At 41.9% G+C, this 25,697-nt stretch overlaps 1 protein-coding gene across 4 annotated transcripts; it reads right to left on the bottom strand.

Annotated features, from left to right (window-relative positions):
- Positions 1-546: 546 nt before the first annotated feature.
- ADHFE1 (alcohol dehydrogenase iron containing 1) lies at positions 547-25,091 on the bottom strand. 4 transcript variants are annotated; one of them, XM_075085148.1, is made up of 15 exons: positions 24,977-25,091; positions 24,463-24,500; positions 22,163-22,206; positions 21,923-21,976; positions 20,538-20,692; positions 20,175-20,371; positions 19,699-19,776; positions 18,448-18,553; positions 17,055-17,207; positions 15,841-15,939; positions 14,864-14,942; positions 14,600-14,696; positions 10,720-10,877; positions 6,911-7,039; positions 547-991 (listed from the first exon to the last, which is right to left on the bottom strand). In XM_075085148.1, the coding sequence occupies exons 1-14, from the start codon at positions 25,030-25,032 to the stop codon at positions 6,956-6,958; spliced, it is 1,398 nt and encodes a 465-aa protein (XP_074941249.1). In that variant the 5' UTR covers positions 25,033-25,091; the 3' UTR covers positions 547-991; positions 6,911-6,955. The 4 variants fall into 4 exon arrangements, with proteins under 4 accessions (XP_074941249.1, XP_074941246.1, XP_074941248.1 ...); XM_075085145.1 differs by lacking the exon at positions 547-991 and adding an exon at positions 1,721-6,306; XM_075085147.1 differs by lacking the exon at positions 547-991 and adding an exon at positions 1,721-2,125.
- Positions 25,092-25,697: the final 606 nt, after the last annotated feature.

Raw genomic sequence — 25,697 nt, 5'->3', positions numbered from 1 at the left:
CTAACTGCCAGAAATGTGCGTGGCACCACTGTGAGTGTGTCCGAACAGGACCTGTGTGCACCAGAAGTGGAGCAGAGGCTGCAGCCCTCCAGGAGGGAACACCGAAGTGCCACCGCTCACAGCACAGCACTCACATGGCTTCAAACCTTCCTGGCTTGGAAACATGACCCTGGAGAAGGACTGATCCACCAAAACAAGTGTTATAGAGGCTCTGAGGTTTTAGCAGTGCAAGGCAAATGCAATTCAGGCTCTGTTCACATTAATTCCCATTTCTCACTGCTCAAATAAGCACACAGCGACAGCTTTCACAAGGCAGGGACCTGTCCATTGGAAAATGGATTACGACCACCAACTCTTGCGCATAGACTAGTGAGCAACTATCTAATGGCCACTAGAGAGACACCACAGGTCTGTGCTGGTGACCTAGAGGTGAAAAGCCCTCCTTTGTCTGTCTGAATCCCCAAAGCTTTCAGACCCCTGATCAGGGGGGAAGTTCTGATCTAAATGACCATTAATCTTCCTTAAGGTGAAAAGGTCAGAAGAGCAAGTTATTCAGTGTTAACTGTTTTTTATGCCAGCAAAAAGCATTTTTATTTGCAATGCTGTCTTAGACTATACAGCAATACTTAAACATCCAAACTTTCACAGTGATTTTTCAAAAGTGAGGTCAGCTTTTAGATAGATGACAGAGTCCACACACAGTGTCAGCCCCCCACAGCTGTGTCCATAGCTGTACCAACAATGCCACCGTACCAACAATGCCACACAATGGCGTCCTTAAATCCCATAAAGGCAAGTGACAATGCCACAGAATGAAGCGATAACATATTGGAGCTGCTGACAATCAGTCTTTAACATGTGTTATCCATTTGACTGCAGGTGTAAATCAGCATTTCAATGTCAAGTTGCTAATTTAAGGCTGTATGGTCAAACATCCAACCAGCATACCCCAGGAAAAGCACAAGTACATTGTTAAAGTAGGTCAAAGTCACTGCAAGTCAGGGAACAGAGAGAAGTTCCACATCAATAAACCAGTGTTTGTGCTAGTATATATATATTTAATGATACAGTAGTATTAGATTAGATTAAACATTTACCGGCGCTCAGACAACAGTGTGGGCACAGCCATCATTCTCTTGCTGCTCAGTTGACTTTGGTGGCATATGTGGTGCCAGCGTACATGGCTGCAGAACCAAGCTCTGTGACTCTACAGTGCGACGTGAATTAACATGGCTCTCCAAAGGATATGGGTCACATTTCCCCTGCTTTCACTTAACTGTGCCACCTCACGGATGTGCATTAACTTTCCTCCCTTTAATTCCCACGTTCAGAGAAATAAGGAAAATATCTGCTGCAATTTGTTGCATTTAGAGTTCTCTGAAAAGCGAGTACATGTAATTTTTCAAAAGAAACTTAAGACTGAAAGTATTTTTTTCATCCCCTCTCCTATTACTAGGAAAGTAGTTAACTTAAGCCCCTGATTAACATTCCATTGAGCTGTGTCAAATGGTTCTTCCTCTTACCGTTATTATTTGGCTGTACAACGTTTCCTACCAACTCATTCGTGGAAGCTGTTTCAGTACAATGGGAAAAAAAGAAAATGAATGGCATTTCAGTGGGTTATTTAATGGGAGCCTAGAACTGGCAAAATATAAGACTGCATTCAGAAACGTTGCATCTAAGGGAACTGCAGCCTTCCTAATGATGGCCCAGGTTTGAGTTTGGTTTTTTTTGTCTCAGTTTCACCGAGAAATTCACAGCAAGAGTAGAAGCTGTGCTTACTCTCATGATCAACTACACGTGAAGAGGATGCACTCAACATTTTGTAACAAAGAGAGCCTGCGTGATTTCGCATATGTACACTGCAGTCAGTACAAAGGGAACTGCCTGTGGAAAAAAATCCGCATGTACAAATTGAGCTGAGACCTCTGCAAATTCAGTCACCAACAGTCCCGCCACACCATTGCTCAGAGAGGAACCTCTTCTTCTGCAGGAGGCCTGGTGATGAGTCAAACATGGAAACAGGCTTCCAGGCTGGATTAGTAGGGGCAGGTAGGTGTGGAAGACCCTCTTCTTGCTGCCCAGGGCCAACACTGTGGCAGACAAGCTGCGTGAGCTACAGCTCCTGGAGAGATCAGGGAAATGCTCACATTGCCTTCTGTATTCATTAGCTGCTGTTTGAATTTAAATTATGTTTCCTTTTATTTAGGAAGCACTCAGAGATGGTCTGATGAAAAACTGATGCTGCCCTGCATCAGGCTTCCCTTGTCCCTTCTCCACAGACAGACTTAATGCAGTGACAGATTTATTCGGTTGGAGCTGTTGAACCCATGGCATACTGCACACATCCTGGAGCACTGTGATGCTTAAGCAGATTTACTTGGGCGTTATGGAAAGTGCCTAGACATAGCTTTCCTGTGTGTCTCTTAACCATCGCTCTTTCTCATCTACTTTTCAGGTCTCAGGGATGGAAAGCCAACATGACAGCCTTGGCACATTGCCTTAAAGCGAACTCGATGCGATGAGGAATGAGCATGCACACCAACCTACCTGTGATTTCTTCCATGTTTATTCACACAGGATGACAGTAAGAGTTTTTGCAGATTTAGGCATGCTGGTTACATATTTTTTGCTTCATTTTCTTTTTGCCTTAAGTGCTGGGAAAATCAACAGTGGAATGGGAAGAGGCAAGGGAAAAGAGGGGCCAGACAAACTACTTTACCTGCTGCTCCCACTTCTACTGATGCCAAGCAGCAACCCTGAGAGTTCCGAGTACCTTGAAAGAAGAGTGGGCTCTCCATTATGTGGCCCAGGTAAAACTATACCTATTCTTTAACTATTTTCACCAGCGCTACACAAGCACTTGTTTGTACTTGCTCCCCAAATCTAACCTTATCACTGTAGCTAGACTGAGCGAGTAACCAGACGGGCAAGGGTTCAATTTGTGTTTGCCTGCACAAAACCTGGAGAATACAGGACTAGGGGAGAGAAGTCGCAGGTCAACGTCCACAGCAAGAATCCCAAATGTGGTAACTCCTACTCTACTAGGAGTCCCTAGGGCCTCTCAAACCATTCCTCTTCAGCGTTCTGTTCTTCATGTGCCCAGGTGGCCAAGAAGGCCAATAGTATTCTGGCTTGTATCAGGAATAGTGTGGCCAGCAGTAGGGAAGTGATCGTGCCCCTGTACTCGGCACTGGTGAGGCCACACCTCGAATGCTGTGTTCAGTTTTGGGCCCCTCAGTACAGGAAGGACAGAGAAGGGCTACAAAGCTGGTGAAGGGTCTAAAGCACAAGTCTTACGAGGAGTGGCTGAGGTAACGGGGATTGTTTAGCCTGGAGAAGAAGAGGCTGAGGGCAGACCACCTCACTCTCTACAACTACCTGAAAGGAGCTTGTAGTGAGGTGGGTGTTGGTCTCTTCTCCTGAGTTACTAGTGATAGGACAAGAGGAAATGGCCTCAAGTTGTGCCAGCAGAGGTTTAGACTGGATATTAGGAAAAAATTTTTCACTGAAAGAGTGGTCAGGCATTGGAACAGGCTGCCCAGGATGGTGGTAGAGTTGCCATCCCAGGAGGTGTTCAAAAAATGTGTAGACATGGCACTTCAGGGCATGGTTTAGGAGGCATGGTGGTGTTGGGTTGATGGTTGGATTTGATGATCTTATATGTCTTCTCCAATCTTAATGATTCTATGATTCTATCATGACTGAATAACTGCCATTTATGCTTCCTTAAAACCTATTCAAGAAAACATGGTCTAGATACACTAAGCATTTCTTCTTTTTTGTATAAAGACTGACAAATCCTTTTATATAGTTATAGCTGATTAAGACAGAAAGTAAGTCTCTGACTCTACCAGGAAGAGGGAGAGACTCGATCAAGCCCTACTGCTAACAAGTATGACATACAAGGATTGGTAGTGTTGTCATGAAATATGTAATAATACTTACAACTCTGTGCTGATTACGCAGAGCAAGGTGTGCAGAAAGCATTTGAAATGTTCACAGAAATACCATGCAGCAGTTCAGGTACTTTATTTCTGGAACACCTCTAACTTTGCTCTCGATTGTCACCCACCATACAATGATTGTGCCTGCACAGCACCGAGCTCACCACGCAAATGACATTGCAGAAGAGTCGTTATGCTCTGGGAAGCTAGTGAAAGTCTACTTTGTCTCAGTGGTTTTGGTTCATAGTTACTTTATAAATTTGAAGTTAACATGACAGAGTTAAACACTGCTCTCAAACACTTTCAAATAAGCCTTTGTTTATAGCAAGTGTAGTATTGTTGGTTATTTGCATTCCAGTATCATCTAAGGGCAGTAACAGATATGTCACAGAGGGTTTGAGTAACAGAGCAGTACCAGGAGCCACAAGAACAAGCTGCCCACATTTCACACACATGCCCAACCACTGCTGGGCACTCACAATCACAAGTTCACCTCAGCTTCCCACACAAATGGCAGGCTCATGTGCACAAAATAGGCATGCTCAAAGACACAGATATATTTGACCAACCAGGTTTTCTCAGTACAGAATAATTAAGAAAGATAATACATGAAAAACCCTGGTGACTCGTCAGTTTTGAACAAAACTACCACTGCCCCGGAGCCAGGGCATGACTCCCTGTCACACCATCACTATTTGAAAGACAGCACTGTGGGGTGACTTGAGCTCCCTTGATTTTCCCTCAGAAAATTTTCGCTAGTGACTAAAAACTGGTGGTGGGAGAACACTTGTGTAGCTGATGTCCATAAATGGGATTTCACAACCAGTTTAAGCCAAAAACCCTGGTGTGGGACCAAAGGGGTGTGGGAAACAAAAATGGCCCTTATAGCACCATCTGCTTACGTTGGGTTAGGTATTATATCAAACCCTTTGTCTCATCTATAAAATATGGATAAAACCTACTATATCAGAGGGGGTTGTGAGGCTTAATTTAAAAACTAGCAAGATCTCTGGGTTACCTGGGATAGGAAGTTAAGTGCAAGGCTCTGTCAGTTGAAAATGCAGCCTGCTAATAATTGCCGTACTGGCACAAATGGCAAACAAAAAGCATGCTGGAAGGAAATACCCTACATTCCTAACTAGCCCATCAAAGTGCTCTGCTGCAGTGATGAAACCCATGTGCTGTTCTGTTCCCCAGAAAGTATATTCTCCCCAAACACAGCATGGCTGCCATGAATTAAGCTCTTGGAAAAAACATTCTCTCTTCAGGACTGTGTACTGCTACCACAGCCTGGAGAACGATAGGAGTGGAAAGATTAAACAGGCCAAAAGATTATATACAAAAGGGTTTGACAAAAACGTGGGGTATTTTTTTTTCCAAACATGGCAGCTTTGCACAATACAATAAAGTGAATCCCTCACCCCATGCTATTACAACGTTAGCCTTCATGACAGAGGTTCTTGTGGGCAATTTCAGCAGAGGATAGGATTCAGAAGGGCATGGAAATCAAAAGCGTGTCCCAGCTTTACAGTCCCTATGGCCACTAAACCCATTCTGTGGTTAAAAAGAAAATCTCCAGTCTTCAACCAGTGTCCATCCACCTAGTTTAACTGAGCATTAAAACAGATCCAATGTCAATATCCAGTACACATCTGTCCTCAGATTCTAGGATAGCACTAGTTTTATCAAAGACATACACGCAAAGGTGTAAGTATAGGGCCTTTTACTTCAACAGGGTGACTGAAAAATGCTCCCTCCCCAGCAAAAAGAAATAAGCACACCAGAAGTTATGAGGTGGTTCTCATGTTTGCCCTGTGCTGTGGTAGCTGCATGAATCAGATGCTGAAAGGGTTCAACATGAAGCAGAATCTGATTTCAATGAACTGTACACACAACCATGTGTGCTTTTTAAAAAAACAAAAATAGTATTAAAATTTTAGTTTCATTTCTCCCTTTCCCACTTCCCTTTCTCAGTTGACAGTCAATCAGCTGGTTAACTGCTCTGAACGTGCACACTCATTCCCATGTTTAAGCAGTGCTCCCAGCGGGGCACTGTGCAGCCATATGCTACACCAGCACTTTTTAATATTGAACCACAGCACACAGCCACTTCCTTAAGCTGGTGGCTGCGCTCTGAGTGACAGCACCCGCAGGAGCTCAGCAGCAGCAATTGCTTCACAGAGAAGCAAGACAGTGCTGATAGCTTATTTCCACAGAATGCAGCAGGAAAAGGGAGCTGTTGCCTCCACACAGACAAAATGACCATGATGGATGAGGTATTGCCATTATGTGGTTCCTGTTGAGCCTCTGATCATGCTTTAGTCTGGTTTTGCTCCTCCTATGAACACTTTGTATAGATCTTAAAAGGAAAGATAAATACCTGACAATACATGTCAAGATTTTAACCCAAATAGAACTTTCAGGAAGCCTTTTCCAAATACGTGTGAAGTGCATAGGTTTTTTTTTCTTAACCAAACAACAAAAAGTACCCCAGTTCAACAGTCATCTTAGCAAAGCCAGACAGTAAAGAGATGATAAAGTGGAACAGAATACAGAAAGCTGACATCTTCTGCAAGGTAACTCCCCTTTCCTATTTAAAAATGCCCCCAATTATTTCTTAAATAGCATGACTTTTTAAAACAAAATCACAGACAATATTAACAAAAAACATAATTTGTAAAATGTTTTGGAATATCCCTCGAAACATTTTTCCACCTTTGACCACCTCTAAAGCACAGGAAAGCCTTCAGTAAAGCGAGAAGTCTGTTCCAACTTTAATGCAAGTTAATACTACTGACTACTGAACACGATAAAAACCCACAGTCAAGCCTTCACTTCAGAGCACTATTTAGTTAAAGATGAATTACTTGACCTTTTGGCAGCGTACAATGGAACAGAAGTGAAAGACACACAAGTTCTCCCATTCTCTAAACAAATTCAGCCCCATATCTGTAAGAAATTACCTTTGTGTTAGAATAGGGCACACTTTTCAGAACACAATGTTTAAGCTAATAAAGCTTCATGGAAGCCTCAAAGAGGGCAGACAAGTCGTCTTCTGTTTGGGGACGCGGTGATAGTTTAGTCACTCTCTCCTACAAGATTAAAGAAAAACTGGATTGCAGAAGGTTGCCAATAAAATTAATCACACAGTAGCTGAACTATGTGCCTTTGTACTAATGTCCTTCACAGAGAATAACAAGGTTTTGCAAATAAGTAATCAAGTAATTATAGTTGAAGCATCATCAACTGTACAGTACTTTCAAGAATATATTAAATTTTCTATAATTAAATACACAGAAGCAAGATTAAAATGCAGTTCAGTTATAAAGTCAAGTACTTCAAACACAGGTCTTGTCAATCACAGATGTCAGTACAGTGGTGGGTAGTATCCTGGGAATACAGTCCATTTTAAAATTTGTTTGCCAGCATTGGAACTAGGAGGTCAATTTTTAGGGACCAAGATTTTCTAATTACAACTTCTCTCAAAGCCCAGGAACTGCTATAGGTGGGGAGAGTAAACAGTGCTTGCAACTCAGACTCCAAAAAAGAGACGGTAGTGAAACTGCTTAATAAATGGCCTGACACTTTGGAATCAGAATACAAAATAGCTGTGGCTAGTCTTCATTTGGATGGTGATTCAACAGAATTTTCATGTGCTGAAGTCCCGCTGACTGAAATGAAACTCGGGTGTATGCTTCACTGCTCTGCTTGACAAAATAACCACAAAGGCAGGGATGGCAATTCAGAAAAGCCCCACGCTACTGAGGATGAGGCACTGTATTAGTGCAGCTATTCAGTCACTGCAGAAACACTCAGCTGAAAGGGCCTAACATTAATGTACTCATACTGGTTATGATTAGTGCTTTTACGCTTTCAACAATAAATGATTTTAACATTGATTGAAAGGCTGGGGAGAGTTACAAACATCTGCAAAGACCAGAGGCCAGGACTACACTAGGAACTTTTATCTTTAGATAAATGTGGTATTTTGGCAAGATAAGAGTTTCTTCTGCTACAACCTGTTTCGACATCTCCCTCATGGGAGAGGCTGTCCCGGTAAAAGTTCTAAATTTTCTTCCCCCCTTCTTCACATGTGAGACAGTGGATATCATTTGCTAGGGGCCTTGCCTCATGCACCAAGTGAGATGCCGGGGAAGGGGCTCCTCCAGTCCCCTCCTCGGGGACAGGCTCAGCTGAGACACCCTCCTGAGTGGAGCACACACCGCCGTTGCAGCTGCTCTGCTTCCCTCTCAACCCATGGGGCTGCAATCTGCGGACAGGCTGGATGTGGTTACACAGCAAGAGAGGCCACTGCACTTAACACGTGAAATACCATGGTGATGAAATCAGCTGTGAGATATTCACAGTTCATAATCACACTCAGCACAGTTAGCATCTCTTGTGACGAGTCTGAAAAGCGCAGCTTTGTGTGCATAACTTTACCTCCACAAGGAGCTTTGCTGGTGCAGCAGTAGCTATCAAACAATAGCTCTTTCCCCACCCCTGACCCGTGCCACCATGCACGCCGATGCAGCCGAAGAAAAGGCTAAGGTTCTTCTACACAGCTTTGAAACCAAATGGAAAATTCAAACAGCACTAAGGCAAAGGTATGTTGTTTTTCAGATTCACAATATGCAAATTTTAACAACTCAGTGCTCAAGTACTTGGTAAAGTCATTGGGCTTGTATTAGGACATTCTGGGCCAGATTACAGTTTTGCAGCCCTGTGCACCGAGATGGACAGAGTTATCTGTAAAGTCACATGGGGTGACATGAGACAACCACCCTGACAGACTGTATCACATCCCACCTGTATAGACAGAAGGCTACAAATGGATGCTCCTCCTGCATGCCTCAACACAGAGGCACCAGCACTCTCTCTGCACAAGCCTGCTGATATTTCCTGGTGCCCAGACAGCAAGGCCCCAGCTCACCCTGTCTGACTCAGTGCATTCTGGTCTAGTGCCAAAAAATGAGCAACTCCTGGCTCATCAGTGGTTCAGCCCACACTGTAGCTGCTTCTGGGATGTCTGCAGGGGGTGGGTGGGCTAGAGGACAACCCTTTTACAGCCTCTCATTTTCAGTCCTCCCCATCTCCCCTCAAACACCATCACAGGGCTGGCCACCTTAGACCTTGGGACAGCATCTTCTTTGCTAGACCCACTGCTGTCTATAAATAGGATCAATTTCAACAGACTCAGACAGGAAAACAAAATTCTGTTTTAACTTCAGGTATAAGTGTTTGTCTGAGCAGAGTTCCCACCCCAGATCTAGACAGTTAGAGTAGATTCGGTGATTCGGTTTTGTTTTCCTGCAGCCTGCACTTCACAGCGTGGAATACACCCCGCACACTTATTAGTGCTACCACCACTGCACCACACTGCCTTGCTGACGTGAATGGGTCAGTGCTGTATTCCAAAGAAAACCTACTGCAAGATGAAAAGAAAAAATATACCAAAGGTTAAACTGTATGGACTACCTCTGTGGGTAATAACGGACTATTAAGGAACACTAATACATTTTCATCATGCTACATCTCATACACAAAAATGAGGTTTGAGAAACTATTAGGTCATCTCATTTCACACAATACAATTAATCATCAATGCTGTCAGATGACAGTAAATTAATTAAAAGTAAATTTGAGCTAACAAACAAACAAAAAACCTCTTCAACATCTTTTGGTGAAGAACCTTCTCCCTCCCCCAGCTATGCAAAACACACCTTAAACGAGCAGTTGTGCTGTGATGACCCAAACCCAATTATTTTAAAGGAATGTATTTATTAAAACAAACCTCCAAAATGCCCCATAATGATTTACATGCATAACCTATTTGATGGGTGCTCAAAGACCTTAGTGTTCTTCCTGGCTTTGCCACTGCTCTGTTGTGCGTGACTGTAAATAGTTGCACCTTCGTGTCATTTTCTCAGGTATAAAATAGGAATATTAATATTTACCCTCCGATGTTAAGTTGCTCTGAGATTTATGAACGAGAAGAACCAGACATGGTAAGAGGTAGTGCTGAAAAACTGAATAACCTTTCAGCCTATAAAATTTTCATTTTCTCCATAGCGTTTATTTCCTTTGCTACTTGGTGAAAATAAATCCTAAGTGGACAGAACAGTCCATAGCATATGAATCAAACCATCTTTTTACAAGGAAGACACTGGATTTTACTTGTGGAGTGGTGTGTTGCTTTTTGCAGTGTCTTTGTGAGCACTGAAACAATAAAGGCTATTACAAGTTTAATCTATACCATCCCAGGGGACCTTATTTCATGTTCTGAAGGGGGTCAATGGAACAAAAAAGCCATCTGGGAAGAAAAGTGCAACTTCTCAATATGGAAAAGTTTAATGCAAAGTGAGCTCGATCATTCTTACCAGATAGCACTTGGTATTAAGGCTTTACCTATAACCCATCCTGCATACATAATTAACAGGGAGAGTTATGACAAAGCAGTTATCTTCTACAAAGATCAAAAGTCTATGAAAAACATCCTCTTTTTTAAAAATGTGACATTTAAAAAAACCACACAACCTAGCCATTCTTTCTGAATCCATGCGAGGAACAGACTGCAGCATGCACTCCATTCTCACTAAGACAGACGTAAACTGTGTAGAGAAACAAAATACAGTGGGCTATCCATAATTTTCTCTATTTTAATTCTCATGTAGGACTAAAAATAACATTTGCTTGCAAAGAAACACTTCTGTTTTTTCAAAAATCTGCTCTTTTAATTTGTCAAGAAAAACTGTTTTGCTTTCTGTCTTACCTGAGGCAGAGTGCCTTTGACTAATGCAGGGATGTCTGCTTTAGAATAACCAATTGCAGCTAAGCCATCATCAACATTCAGATCAAACAGGAATTTCCGGAGCGTGTCTGCCAAAATAAACCCCGCATCTTTGATTCTGGCAGTGCAGATGTCAGCTCCTAAAATAAGACATAATGCCTTGACTGTAGGGTGGAGAGAGAGGAGGAAGCCTGTTCTGGACTTAATTTAATCATATCATCAGCTGAATTCATATCCATACATAACAGTCACTGCCGTAAAAGCAACATGAAGTAAAAAGAGGAATCAGTCTTCATTTTACAGTTGGAATAGTTTCTAAACTTCTGTGATTCTGTGAAATAAAACAAGATCAGGAGAAGCAGGTAACTGCTGCCAGAAAGACTAACTGCCACATGAGGTTAACTTCCTTTCCCTCTGTGCTTACAGGGAGCACTTTTTGGTCTGACTTCTGGGAGGAAAGAAGCTTAACGCATGAGCGTCAATGGTATTTATTTTTATGGACAGTGTGCCAAACGCTAACTTTATTTTAAGGCCTTGAGTTTGCTGACATCTAGAGGACATGGAAACCACTGACTATTCTGTTCAATTACACATTCGAAGAGAGGACTAGAGCATGTAGGCTGAGAAAGACAATGGCAGGGCAGTGTTCAAGGGGTTAAGGAAATCCTAAACTTAATGCTATTTGAATATCCACTGGCTTGTGTAGGATAATGCAGAACTGAAGAGAAGGAACTGGTATCTTTGAAACATCTACTGAACAGTAATGAAAGCATCAATATAAAATGAAATATTATCAGTATTTCTTATGGAATAGCTTGCTTCCTCTCCTGCAATGAACTGTCAGGACTTATTTAAAAGTAATAACAAAAACACATCCAGACAGAAGACACAGGTTCCTCCATGTGATTTCTTTTCAAAGTAAGCTGAGCTAAATTTGTTCTCTGTGTAACCTCAATGATGTTACACCAGAACTATGTTAGGACCAATTGCCATACTGGGAGATGAGTAAGAGCACAACATAGCTACAGGAAAAATATTTTCTTTGTTCCTCACGCAGTTCAGGCAGTTGTAATATTCAAAGGGGGGGTGCTTTAAGTGAACAGGAGACCAACAAGCTCATTTGAGGAGCTCAGATATTTAGGTAGTAAGACTGGCAGTACTGTGGTAGAGAATGTCTGGGAGACATTGATAAATAAGGTATGACAGAGTCTTGTATGAAGTCTTATGCTATTAGGATTATGCCACGCAGCCTGAGTTTATCCTGGGTTTTACTGCAGAGGAGTAACTGGGACGTAAATCCAGTATCCTCAGATTGTAAAGTAAAAGAGAAAGGGAAGAGGGGAAAAAAAGGACAGAAAATATGAACAGCACTTTTACAATATTGCTGTAGTTCCAGTACTTTTTGCCCAACCTAAAGGATACATCAGTCATTGATTGTACTTAGAAAATTTCTGGCCACACGCATACCTATTTCAACTGTTTAAGAACCCACCCAGGGCGGTATTAAGCTTTTCTGGCTATACCCTAATTCACAGCTGTACATACACACAACATAACTATTTAGTAATCTGCTCCATGTCATAAAATACCTTCTTAGTCATTGCATTTGGCAACATGACAGATTTGAATCACCTACTGTGGTCAGTTGGTCTCTGGACTGGAATCAGAAGTAAACACCCTAGGTGGGAATTAACAAATTCAATTCCACATGACACGTTTTCGGCACAGTCCCTTTACAGCAGGGCAGACAATAATATAGTTTAAATTTCTATTGAGAAAATTAACAGTGTGTCCTGTTTTCAGCTGGGATAGAGCTAATTATTTTCCTAGTAGCTGGTATAGTGTTGTGGTTTGGATTTAGCATGAGAATAGTGTGATAACACACTGACGTTTTAGTTGTTGCTAAGTAGTGTTTATAATAAGTCAAGGACTTTTCAGCTTCCCATGCTCTGCCAGCGAGGAGGTGCACAAGAAGGTGGAAGGAAGCACAGCCAGGACAGTTGACCCAAACTGGCCAAAGGGATATTCCATACCATATGACGTCACACTCAGTATATAAGCTGCGGGGAGTTGGCCGGGGGGCGGTGATTGCTGCTTGGGGACGGGCTGGGCATCGTTTGGTGGGTGGTGAGCAACTGCATTGTGCATCAGTTGCTTTGTGTATTCTTTTATCATTAATTTTTTTTTCCAGTTATTAAACTGTTCTTATTTCAACCCATGAGTTTTTTTCACTTTTACTCTTCTGATTCTCTCCCCTGTCCCACTGGGGCGGGGAGTGAGCAAGCAGCTGTGTGGTGCTCAGTTGTCAGCTGGGATTAAACCACAACACAGAGCTTTTAGAGACAGAATTTATGGCACCCGCTGATACCACAAAACCCAGAGGAACTTGCTTTTTAACCACTTGTTTTAAAATCGGGGAGCCACTGATATGCTGTGCTGGCTAGTTATCCAGAAATATTTTCTTAGTCTACTTTGAGTTGTACATCATTGCTGTAGGAACACAGACATTTTGTAGCTTAGTATATTATTCCAAGTAGGTTTGTGTTCTGGTGTTGACCATAGGCAGGACTGCATACTTCGGAGGAAGGCTGAACAAACCTTATAGCCAACATTTATAAAATAAATGGAATTTTTCCCCATTTTTTCCGACCATGTTGTTTTACATCATCTTTACAATAGTGGGATATTTTCATTGTCTATGTAAAAGTCCCACTCTTCCTTGAAACCCACAATGCTTTCAGATTACTTATACAAGGAATTCATACACATGAGTGGATTGATGTGACTTGCATACAGAAGGCTGACCATACAAGGGACTGAACACAAATTTTCCAAATACCAGGAGAATTGCCTGCCCCATCAGCTTTCTCTCTACTTTCTACACTGCTGCACATGTGACTGGGATTGCTCATTAGCAAGCATGGGTATTAGCAGCAGTTTAGCTACAACAGCCTAGTGGAGGCAAAAAATCTGACCTTAGATATAAATAAATTAGCCCACCACAGAGCCATGCTGTCACAGCTAGACCACTAACAGCTCCAAGATTACATCACTGAAAGCTAGTTTATTACACACAGTCATGCTGGGGGTGCAATGAAGAGATATCCTTTCTCTAGGACACTTTCCAGTGATGGGTTACACAGATAACAAGGCACTGTATGAAAAGATAGTCTTTGAATGAGCTGTCAGCTTGCAGCATTTACTTTTATTCTGCTAAGAAGCAGAAAAGGCCACTATGTTCATTAACCCACTTCTGAGCCATCACAGATGTGTCCACAGAATAGCTACTCCATGCTTTCCCTTGACATCCACCCCTGAGAAATTCCAACACCTACAAACAAGCTTCAGCCTACATTAGAAAGGCCAAAACCTGTGTGTGGCATGGAAAAAGAGCAGGAGTGATTCAGAATATCACTCTGCCCTAATTAATTGCCACAGCAGGAAATTTGATAGGCAAAATGCTTCCTTTTAGGTAACAGATGTACCCGAGTACTGGTTTGTTTTATGGTATCTAGTCTAAAGTAGCTACTCTCCATAAAGCACCTAGAGACATGCCAATCACAGCTGCTGTCTTGTGATTCATAACAGATCTACAGTCAACTTCAGCTATCCAGTTTTCTAGGCAAGAAGCAGATTTCTCTAGCTTGCTTCTCTAACTCCATCATCCAATATCAAAATTTAGCATTATTCTACCTAAGTTTGCATTATGTGTAACTTAGGCTCCAGAATCTTGTTTTTTAACCTTAACCCCCCTGCAACAACAAACCACAATTGCTTGCACACTTTTTTTTTCCCCTCCCCAAAAGACCTTTTGGAAAGAATTCCATTTGTATGAGTAAGTTATATCCACAGAGATTCCTACCTAGTATCTCTGCAGCTTCCAAGTGCCGCTCTGGACATATCTGTGCCGTGAAAGCAAACACTGCTGGGGATGTCAGCACCACAGAAAGGCCATGAGGCTGGGGGAACAAAAAAAAAAAGAAAAAAGAAAAAAGAAAAAAAAAGATAATAAAATCACATCAACAGGACATGTACTTTCAACTTCTATGTGCTTTAATGTTCATTAACGTGAGATAACAGAGAACTGAAATGTATAATATGAAAACAAAGACAAACCAAGTTTTACCACTAAAGAGTGATCCACATTATAATCCTTTGGTTTATAAGCTTTCACCAAACCAGAAATAGGGTAAGACATTCCATGGCTGGAAAAGATAGCAGACAGAAAGTGGTTAGGACAGCTCTCCTGGTATTTGGAAAAGGTGTGTTCAGTCCCTTGCACGGTCAGTCTCTGCATGCAAGTCTCTTAGGTACAGGCATTTAAAGGTATTTAGGTACAGATATGGTATGGATATTAGGTACAGACAACCCTCACACCTCTGTACCTTAGGGACCTAGCTGTAAAAACCAGTAGCTCCTTACTTTGTGAGTGTGAAGTTGTATTACTCCATTGACTGGACTGAAAGATGTTCGGTTACTACAGTAATACAGATACACCAAAATAGCATAATCTGCATCTCTACCTGATCACATTGCCTGAGAAAAACAAACATTAATTTTAAAGTATAATTAAAGAGTAGATTTGCTCAAATGGAAGGAATGAAAGGAAGGTCTCTGAAGAGAATGACTGCTAATAACTTCTCCACAAAATCCAGGCTTAGGCTTTGCTTCTCTGAGATTTCCACCCCTATGAAACTGCATTGCCTTGCAATATTAATTACAGGTCATTTCAGCCAGCTGACTACCTACCCCACAGACAAACTTGCCAGTTCAGGAATGGCCCAAGATTACCTCATCGTTGTCTCACTACAGAACAGCCATTATGAAATTAAAGAATTTAAATGATATTGAGTATTTTTTTTCTAACTATGGTTTTTATTATCAAAAAAGGTAAAGAAGGCCACGTTTCGTAATTGTCACGATTGGCCAGAATACTCAATCCTCATACACATAAATGCCAAGAGCCCATCAATTTCTCACAGCGCACGGCTCCCCCTGCATCACAGGCCATGCTACAATGACTTCTTATATATTTAGCAACAAAGGCGGCGATGACTTTGACAATCTGAAACAAACTAGAGGTTAGCATTTTTCTGTACTCACCAGAGATGAACACCAGCATTGCCAAAGCCAATACCTGCAAAAGCACTTGCGAGGTGCATGTTGGCTCTTGCTTCATGGTCTTCAGGGTTTCTGATGGCTCTGTACACCATGGAGACAACAGTACCAGTGAATTCACAAATGGATTGGTAATTCAGGATGGAGAAGGGAGAGAGGCCTTCTTTATGGACAGAAACCTCTAAGATAAGCTGAGATAAAAATTCTAGAAATATGATCAGTTTACACTCCAGTAAGAGAACAATCCTGCTTCTGGATCAGTAAGTAGATCAAACTGGTTCAGTGAAGGGAAGTTTCCTTTCACTTGTCTAAAAACTGAGTAAATATAGTGAATTTAGCCATATTCACCTCAGTGGTGATTTCAACAATTCTACTTAGGAGCTTTGGCAATCCTATGTATGGTCCGAAGATGACTCCAGCTTTCTCACTATCTCATTACGTGGTGGTCTGAACCCCCCATGGGAAGAGGACAGGGTTCCTTGCCTTCCTACACATCAGACTGCTTGTTGCAGTTTGACAACATGGGGAAGAAGTCTCATGAATAGATTCCTCAGGAACAACAGACAACTATGTTGACTAGCTAGGTACTGTAAAAAGTCTTTTACAAAAAACCCCACATTGATCTTTAGTAGATGTACACACAGTATACAAAACTGTATACAGGCTAAAACTTTATTGGTAGGGATCAAAACCAACTCCCAGTTAAGTCAAAACTTCATCTAAATCAAAAGTCTTCTAAGTATGAACTAGTTTTCAGTAAATGCGTAATTTTGCACATTTGTAAGTACATGCAGTTACCTTGTTGATGGATGTTTAAGTATCTTCATTTACACTGAAGGTCACAGAAGTTACACCAGCAGTATTGTGTTCAGTTTGTTATACATTCCCCTTACACCATCATAGAAAGGGGATTCTTGAAAAAATGTGAATGCTGCTTCCATATTAACTGAGCAGCTTGAAATAGGTTCACAGAGGCATTAAAAAGCTACGTCCTCAAGACAACCTAGTAACCCTAACTTTACTTTCAATTTTATTTGAAAAACTTTTTGCTTTCTTTAAAAGAAATCCAGGGTAGAAAATGAAGGTTTAATGTAGTTGTTTGCCTTATTTTAGCCTAAAATTCATGTTGTTCTAAGCACTCCTTTTTGGGCACTGAAGACTCAACGTACTGCAAGGGGGGCGGCTGTTAAATGTATTACCTTTTCAAATATTTAGCCACAATGCGCAGTGCATGAAGAGCCCAGACGTCACTGATGGGGTTGCTGCCCTGGTAAGCTGGTCGGTCGATTGGGTTCAAAGGGCAGGGACTGCGCATGTTGTAAGGAAGAGCGGTATATGATTCTAGAGCATGGCTAAAAGATTAAAAAATTAATTACTTAAGTGGGAGCACTCCATTTTACTGCCCTGCTGCCCTTTGAATGCAGGTTCTCCTTATTTACTTCTGGTGTTTCACAGTTGCCAAAAATAGACATACAATCTCAGGAACAATTGGGAGAATGCTGGGCGGGGACCTCCAGAGCGTTTCGCTCTCCAACAGACACGCAAAAGGCAATCTAAACACAGTCATGATCTGTCAGCTCACACCATGCTTAAAGTTAGGTTCGATGAACTGGCACCTTGGGGTATAATGCTTTTCACTGAAGAGCCCTGTGCATCTGCAATGGGTGCGCTTCCTTTCTGTAGGACAGGAGCTGTAAGCACTGGAAGCATTGAAAGCATATGTACCTTTCTTTTAGAAGTATTGACCTTGAAAAATTCGGAGTACGATATTTACGCTAAATGGCACTGCCAACAGTCTTATTTCCTGGACGCTTGTGAATCTGACTACACAAAGAAGGGGCACTGCACACCTTGCTACATTTAGATGCCCAAACCTACAGACACCACCATTTTCATTTATGAACAAATGCCTCGATTCCAGTACAGGCACTGTAGTTCAGGGTACTTCACCAAGCTTGAGAAATCACGGTTTCATTACACATCTATTACTTTAATATACACAGCACCCAGAAGCAAAGCAAGCTCCAGCCCTCTGAACAGAACCTTGCATGCATTTTGTGCAGTTAAAAGCTGTAGGTTTAAGATGAAGAAAATTTTGTGCTAAGTGAAAAGCTCAGGAGAGAGGTCCTGAAGATGGTCATAATTGGGCTAAGACCTGCCAGCATCCCTCAAACCTACATACATTTTTCTTGACGCATCGTGGCTTTTATTAGAAAATCCATCTTCTCTATTCCCTGCCGTGTCTATGAGACATGCTAAATGCTGTCACAGTTCTGATTAATCATCTACATAATCTCTTAAAGAGGGACACCTGGACTCTCTTCCCTAAAGACAACCATCCTGGAAGCGAACAGTTTCTCCAGTGCACTGCGAAAACAAACATTTCTGCAAATGAGTGATTTGTTTTCATATGTTCTGAGGAGGGTAGTGAAATTAAGTAAGAGGAAAGTATAACGGAGACCGCCTTAACAAGAACAGGAAAGGGAGAAAATGATCATCCTTTTCTGCTCCTAAACCGTATTTTTTTCTAAAATCATAGTAAAAATATAAAATTGTAATAAATTCAAGTAGCAGTCTACATAGAAAACTCACCAAAGCACATCAAAGCCACTGTTGGCCACTATTCGCTCAGGCATAGACAGTGTGTGTAAAGGATCAATGACGCCTAATGTTGGCTTAATGGCTCTTGAAGCAATACCTGGAATATGTAAGTGAGGAAAATGAATTAAAGATTTGTTGCAACAAAACAGGACAGGACAAGCTTAAGGTTCAAAATGTAACAATTAGGGGAAATTATTTGAAACTATGACAGTAAAAGCAAAGAGCGAGAAGGGAGAGTAAGAAGTATCTATGAATCTAAGTCTTACTGATTATGAAGTCCCTGTAAGAGAGTTACATGATTTGAGGCTGTTGCCTGAAGTGAATTATTCCAGACAATGTTCTCTCTCCGTTTGTAACCCTCCCTGAGCAGACTATGCTTTCAAAATGTCTGCACTGAATGGCATCTGCACCATTATTCTTAGATTTGTATCTTCTGTGAACAATCACAGGGCAAGACTGGTTTTTGTCTACAACCAATTGCTATTGCTAATAGCTCTCTTCAGCATCTGCAGTAACCATGCCTTCATGTTTTGCTTAAGGGGGCACAGATGTAGCTTTGAGGGAGACAGACAGACAGACAGACATAGACTGACTGAGTACATATAGACTAGAAAACTCTGAGCTATGGTCAGAGCTCCTTAGCACACCCATTTGGGTTCCAAGTACAGTACACTGTGTGGCATATATCCACGCGTTTAAAACGAAAACCTCAAAACAGCTATGAAGCTTAAGATGACATTTTAGCTTCAGTCATTATTTGCCAGGGATGAAAAGGCGAAAGGAAGACAGTGCCCCTCACTTGCACAGCATCTCAGGCCTGAGGTTTCAAAAGTCAGGAAAAGGAACATTTGGTTGCAATTACACAACAAAGAAACACAAGTCTTAAAAGCTGAAAGAAAAATACAGAGGAAATAAGGAACAGTTGGTTGACCCTGAATGTAAGTAGAAATTTCCTTTGCAATTAACGTTTTCTGCCATTTAAGAACTTGAAAGATTTTAGTTTCCTGTTTTGCCTTCAAACTATAATCCACTGTATTACATAGATATTTCATTATGTTAATATGCTATAAATTTAATTCAAGGAGGAAACCTTTAAGCTCTTCAAATTTGCCTTTGGCAGTTGAGTCAAACAAAACGACACCTGAAATGACATGCAGTATCCCTTTTTTTTGAGGCAGGGAAATAATGAAGACATTAGAAAAGCAATTGTATTGAATAGCAGACAGGGAAAAAAAATCTCACCGGTTTTTACTTTTAGTTCTTTGAAGTCAAAAATGGCAACACCAGTGGTTTCACTTCCAGTTCCAGCTGTCGTAGGAACTTAAAAGGAAGAATGGGGATAACAACAAATAATAAGTAATATACAATATTGCAACATAAATAAATAAAAACACAATAGTAATGCCACCAAAAATATAGGTATCCCCGATCCTGAGTATGCCTGAGCCAACAGGTCAAACAGAAACTGCCACTTCGATCTCTTTTCTCAGTAAAAGGAGTCAAACTCAGCTAAACAAGACAAACTAATGACAGAAACTGTGATTTTAATTCCACTGAAGTAAATAGCAAAATTGCTGCTGAATACAACTAGAGCAGAAGTAAGCCCGAAGGAAGGTGAAACAGTCATGGTAACCTGATTTCAGTAGAAATATGACACAGGGTGGAGAATGGCTCCCCTTCTCCTAGCCCTCTCTCCACAAACCTCCCTCCTGCTTTACCTGCAATAAGTGGCTTGAGGGGCACAGTGACAGGCTTCCCTTTCCCAATAGGAGCATTGACATAATCCAAGAAGTCTGACGTAGGGCTGGATGCATACAGGTTGGCAGCTTTACAGGTGTCTATGACAGATCCACCTCCAACAGCAACATAGGCATCAAACTCTCCCTTTTTAGCAAATGTAATAGCATCCAGGAAACTTGGAAAACAAGAAAAGCTCCCCCATTAGTCAGGATTAAAACAGCACATAGAGAAACTAACTATTAAGACCAGCATAGAGGTCACAAGGCAGCGTTTAAACAGCTGTATGGCATGCCGTAAGAGCCTAAGGACTACTTTGAGAAGTGCACTGTCAGAAGTAGTACCTTTGGTCTGTTGGCTCCACCCGGACGTTATCATACATCTGAAAATTTATACCATATTTTGCCAAGGAATTCAATACCGCATTTACAGGAGGGAGTTGGGAGAGGTTTTTATCTGTCATCAAACAAACTCTCCTAGCACCAAGATTCTGCAGGTCCTACAATAACAATGGAATGAAAACCCAAACAACTGGTATAAAATCAAACAATGAACTATTGTAATACTAATCCAAATCAACTGAACCATGTAATAATAATTAAAAACTCAACCTAAAAATACTTGGTTCATGTAAAATTTTTGAAACAGTATCAGCTAAAAAGGATTAACCATATACACATAGGATGCAGAAAACAGCATAAAGTATAAAGCTGTCAAACTTATATAGTTGAAGTCTTATGACAGAAGAAGACCAATGATAAAGATCTTAAACAAGTGAAAACCATGTGGAACCACTTATGACTACAGTAAAATGTAAAATGTTTTTTCGAAATTTTTTTTTCCCTACACAATTCCTGTTACATAAAAGGGCTTTTCCACAGGTTAGGTCTCCCCTAAATGCCTACCAAAGCAAGGCATTAAAATCTTGAAAATTTAATATCGAATATTAATTTATTGATGAAAAAATCAAAATAAGGTGGCAAAAAGAAGAAAAATAATACCACATCCTAACCTTTGCTAAATTAATTGTCACAATGGCTATACAAAACATGCAGTTCTAAAATAATCTTAATGCTGTTTAAAGGCAGAAGTTCAGTCTAACGTCATTTACTATTGGGCTATTCACAAATTTACAAATAAAAAAAGAGAACTGTTAATGCCATAAATGCCAAGAAGAGAGGGGAAAAAATGATAGATGGAAAAACCCAGTGATAAAGGCAACCTGGAACAATGCACTCAGGTGAATCATCTCACACTACTGAAACAAAAATTCTACACTTTCACAGTGCAAATTCAGAGCTGAATGAATATCCACCTAATTTAATGGAAAGTCTCTGATTCATTTTAATGAGCACTAGAATAGATGAAAGTGATCTTGAGAAAATCCTGGTGAGTCACCAGGATTCAAAACTTTTTGAATTAAATTCCCTGTCAGAGAAAAATATTGTTGCATAACTCTGGCAGATCATCCACAATCTCATTATCCACTAAGCTGCGTTTCATGTACAAACTTATACCACAGCAACATTGATGTAACATGTTTCTGTTCTTTACCCAACAGTATTTTCTGACCTTTTTACACTGGTATATATGACTACACATACTGCAAAGCAGTGGAGAATCAGGCACACCACATATAAGCTTTCCCTTATAAAATGGATTGATAGCAGCAGCTGCCCATTAGAAAATAACTTATCACCAGTGATGGACTTACACTACGGGTGCTTACCATGCCAATCTCTTTAGTAACTCCTTCTCCATATCGGATGTTTGAAATGGCCATCTACAAAAAAAAAAAAAAAAAAAAAGAACAACATATTTTTTTCTGGAAAAATGGGGAAATGGCCTCCAGTCCCAAGCACTCAAAGTAAATATAAATATTTATGAATGTAAATATTTGCTAAATACCATACTTGGAAGTATACAAAGTACTACTTTTAAATCAAACATATTTTATTATTAGCTCTACCTCAAATGCATAGTCTGTATTTCCCAGGGTAGGCCGTTCAGGTACTAGAATGGAAATGAAACAGTAAAATTAGGGTACAAAAAGTTACTTCTATCTGTACCTCAACACTAGGGTTGACAGATTCCTTTACTTTTAAAATCACTAGTACACTCGCATAGGTCATCTTGGCTTGTCTGGGTAACAGTTACCCATTTCATCCCTTGCTGTTTGTGAGATAAAATGATCCAAGTACTTAATTTGATTCATGGAATTCAGCAAAACAAGAGTGTTTCTTCCTTCTTTCAAGAATTAATTCCTTCCTATAAAAACTGAGTAAGTTATCACAAAGTTTGCATGAGAATTTGTCTGCAGCCTGAGAAGTCCAGAACAGCAGATAGTAAGTAGAACTGAGTATCTGCAGAGCATACAGGCTGCTGCATACAGGTTGAGAGGTGTTACAAGTGTGTAGAGGCTCCATGATCACCTTCAGAACAACTGTTAAGACAAACTGATGAGGCACTCTCCATATGCACCACGATACAGAACATCTTTTGTATGTGTGAGGGCAATACTGACAGGTGTTTACACTTCATTTTACTTCTGCTTAGTCCTGAACTTGCAGGTGAAACTGAATTGCTTGCTTGAAAATTAAAAAACTGCATGCATTGCTAACAAACAACAGGGTTTTAATAAGAATTGGTGTGTCACTATCAACTTTATAAGGATCGTATTTCAGTCACATCCTCTCTCTGCCATGTCATTCTTCCTGAATTTCCACAAAACCCTCTATTTCTTCAATATCCTGATTTTACCACAAAGTGAAACAAACTGCATCAACTGAAACAGCCCATTCTTCTCCAAGAAAAGATCAGATGAGGCATTCTGCTCTTCCTGCTGAAGTCATGCCTTCTGTCTGCTACATTAATTGAAAATATGTGATTTGGATTCAGATCCAATGAACGAAGCCACAATAATGAGTCTTACAGACACTCTGGGGTGCACTGAAGCGCTGACCCACAACAGTAACAGATAGATGTATTAAAATCCTTTATGCACTTCCTATTCAAACCCAGGCCAGCTGCTATCAGCTCTTTCATTGCCATCTCTTGCCAGGCTGTACATGTTTGACCTCTCCTGGAGTTTGAGTCTGCTGTACTCTCAGCCATTAATTTGACAGGCTAAGAACATGTCCAAGCCATTTACTCTCCTGCTTTCTGAAACTATAATAGATGCCCTGCTGTTATGTTCTTGAGCCAAGCTTAACTTCCAGGAAAAATTTTCCTGTGTTCAAAAATGGCACTATTTCCTTGAACACTGCCAAGAAACACAACGAACATTTTTTTTTTCTGCTCACAGTCACCATTAAATCAATTTCCACTATTTAGACACTTACTGAACTGATACCATCTTGCTACATTACAGACTCCATTGTCTTACAGCGAGGATTCTTAACTAAGACTTCTATTTAGCAAGGGCTTAGTTTGAATTGACTGAGTAGGTCATCAAGCAGACAAGCGTAAGAATGAAATTCTATTTCTCAGCTGCACTACTGTCTTGCTGTATGCTAGTCTTTGGCAAAACAAATATCTGAACACATATATAGCTTTTGCCTATGTAAAATGGTAACGGCAATTCTTTAAAAAGTTTCTTAAGTAAAGCACGTGAAACCAAGCCACACACACTGCTGGAATTATGGCCCAAAATACCAATTTTTATTGGATCTGGAGGCTGACCAGCATAGAGGTAGCTATTCCCATAGCCTCCCTATAGTCAAAGCAAACAGAAATTCCTCCCAGGGTGACTCGGTCACTCAGTGCAGCTCTCCTGCTCTTACTCCACAACCCTGGCCCAAGCAAGCTGTGTTTTCAAGACTGACTGTATAAAAAGCTTATAGAGATTACATTTCCCAAGCTAAACCAGACCGTTGTGAATAGCTCCTTTTTATCCATATCGCCTCCCATTTATTTTCTAATGTAATGGACATGTATTTTTCCCTTCAAAACCAGACCTGAAGTTGAGATGGCTCAGGGGATGACAGCAGTAGTAGCAGCCAGGGCAGATTTCTGATCAGCTTGCCTCACAGGAAGAGGAGAGAGGTACAGGATGCCCGAGTTGTGGCTTATGTGGAAACAGTGAACCTCTCTGACAATAACCACCATGTTTTTACAGCTGCAAAATAACAGACTGCTTACCTTATCCTTTAAACTGTTCTCTTTCCCACCTGTTACCTGCACCCTCTGCCCAGGTTACAGTGGTAGGTACAGCTCTACAGGGCGATCGTCTCCCACAGAATTATTTTGGAGACACAAATTAAGTCTTACCTTGGGAGTATGTGTGGCAATGGCTTGGGCACCGACATCTAGTTAAAAGAGGAAAAAAAAGAAAAAAACAAACCAAAAATACCCATGATTAAAAGGGAAAACTAAAGCAGGAACCGAATCTGTCCTTGCCTAAAAGTCTCCTGTCTGCACCCATTCCTGCCGCCCTACCCCGGAGAGGCCTGCCTGAGGCGGCCCGGCACACCCCCGGGGCACAGGGGAGCGGCAGGCTGGGCTCCCACGGACGGAAGAACACGGGTGGGCCGGGCAGCCGGCCCGCGGGGTGCGCGTGTCAGGCGGGCGGGCGGCGCGGGGCAGGGGGGGCATTAGGCGACCCCCCCAGGTAGGGACCTGCCGCTGCTTCTCACGGTGTTTAAAAAGCAGCGTCCGCCCGGCCTCGCCCCCCGCCCCGCTGCCGGCACCTGCCGATACAGGGAGGGAAACCGGCGGCCCCGTCGGAGGCCGGGGCTCCCCCCGCTGAGGCGGCCGCAGCTCCCCTCAGCCGCCCCGCACTCACGCAGCCCGCTGCAGTTGCCGCAGGAGGCGAGCGACCCGCTCCCGCCCCGCCGCCATGGCCGTAGCTCCGGGGGGCGGCCGGGCCGGCACCACCTCCTCCTCCTCCTCCTCCCCCCCTCCCCCTGGGACAGGTGCCAGGCTCCCGCCCGCTGCCCGCCCCCCGCTTCCCCTCACGTGGTTTACCAAAAGCGAGGACTTTGCACGGCTGAAGCGTCAGATTCAGCTCCTCAGGGCCCGCGGAGCCCCCGCGCCTCTGCTCGGGTTTCCTCATCGCTGCTGGAAATGCACAAACTACCCAGGTTTTCAGTGGTGAAAGTTCACCCATAACGTTGTCAGCAGCATAAAAACGGGGGTGTGTGTGGAAAAATGCCATGCTCTCTGGTTGAGCAGGTACAACATGCGCCCTGTGGAGACTGCAGGAAAACTGTAGGTCTGGAACATAAAACAGCTTTTCCTTTGCATTTCCAAGTACTTTCCAAGTACTTTTTGCCCCTGATTTGCCTAGCTACTGCCATGAAAGCTTGGTACCAATAGGTTGTGCCCATGAGACTGCTCCTGCCACTGGCAAGTCCGAAGCAGCCGGCGGTGGTGCAGGCTGCTCAGCACAGTGGCAAGAAACATTTAAAAAGCAAAGAACATATCTTATACAAAGCCCATAGGTTGAGCACCATAGTCAGTCCATCAATACCACCCAAATCCCTTCAGCTCCAAGACATACAATG

This window comes from Phalacrocorax aristotelis, chromosome 2, assembly GCF_949628215.1.
Source record: "Phalacrocorax aristotelis chromosome 2, bGulAri2.1, whole genome shotgun sequence".
Classification (NCBI taxonomy): domain Eukaryota; kingdom Metazoa; phylum Chordata; class Aves; order Suliformes; family Phalacrocoracidae; genus Phalacrocorax; species Phalacrocorax aristotelis.
The sequence above is the reverse complement of the archived record's forward strand: the minus strand, read 5'-3'. Positions and strand labels throughout refer to the sequence as shown.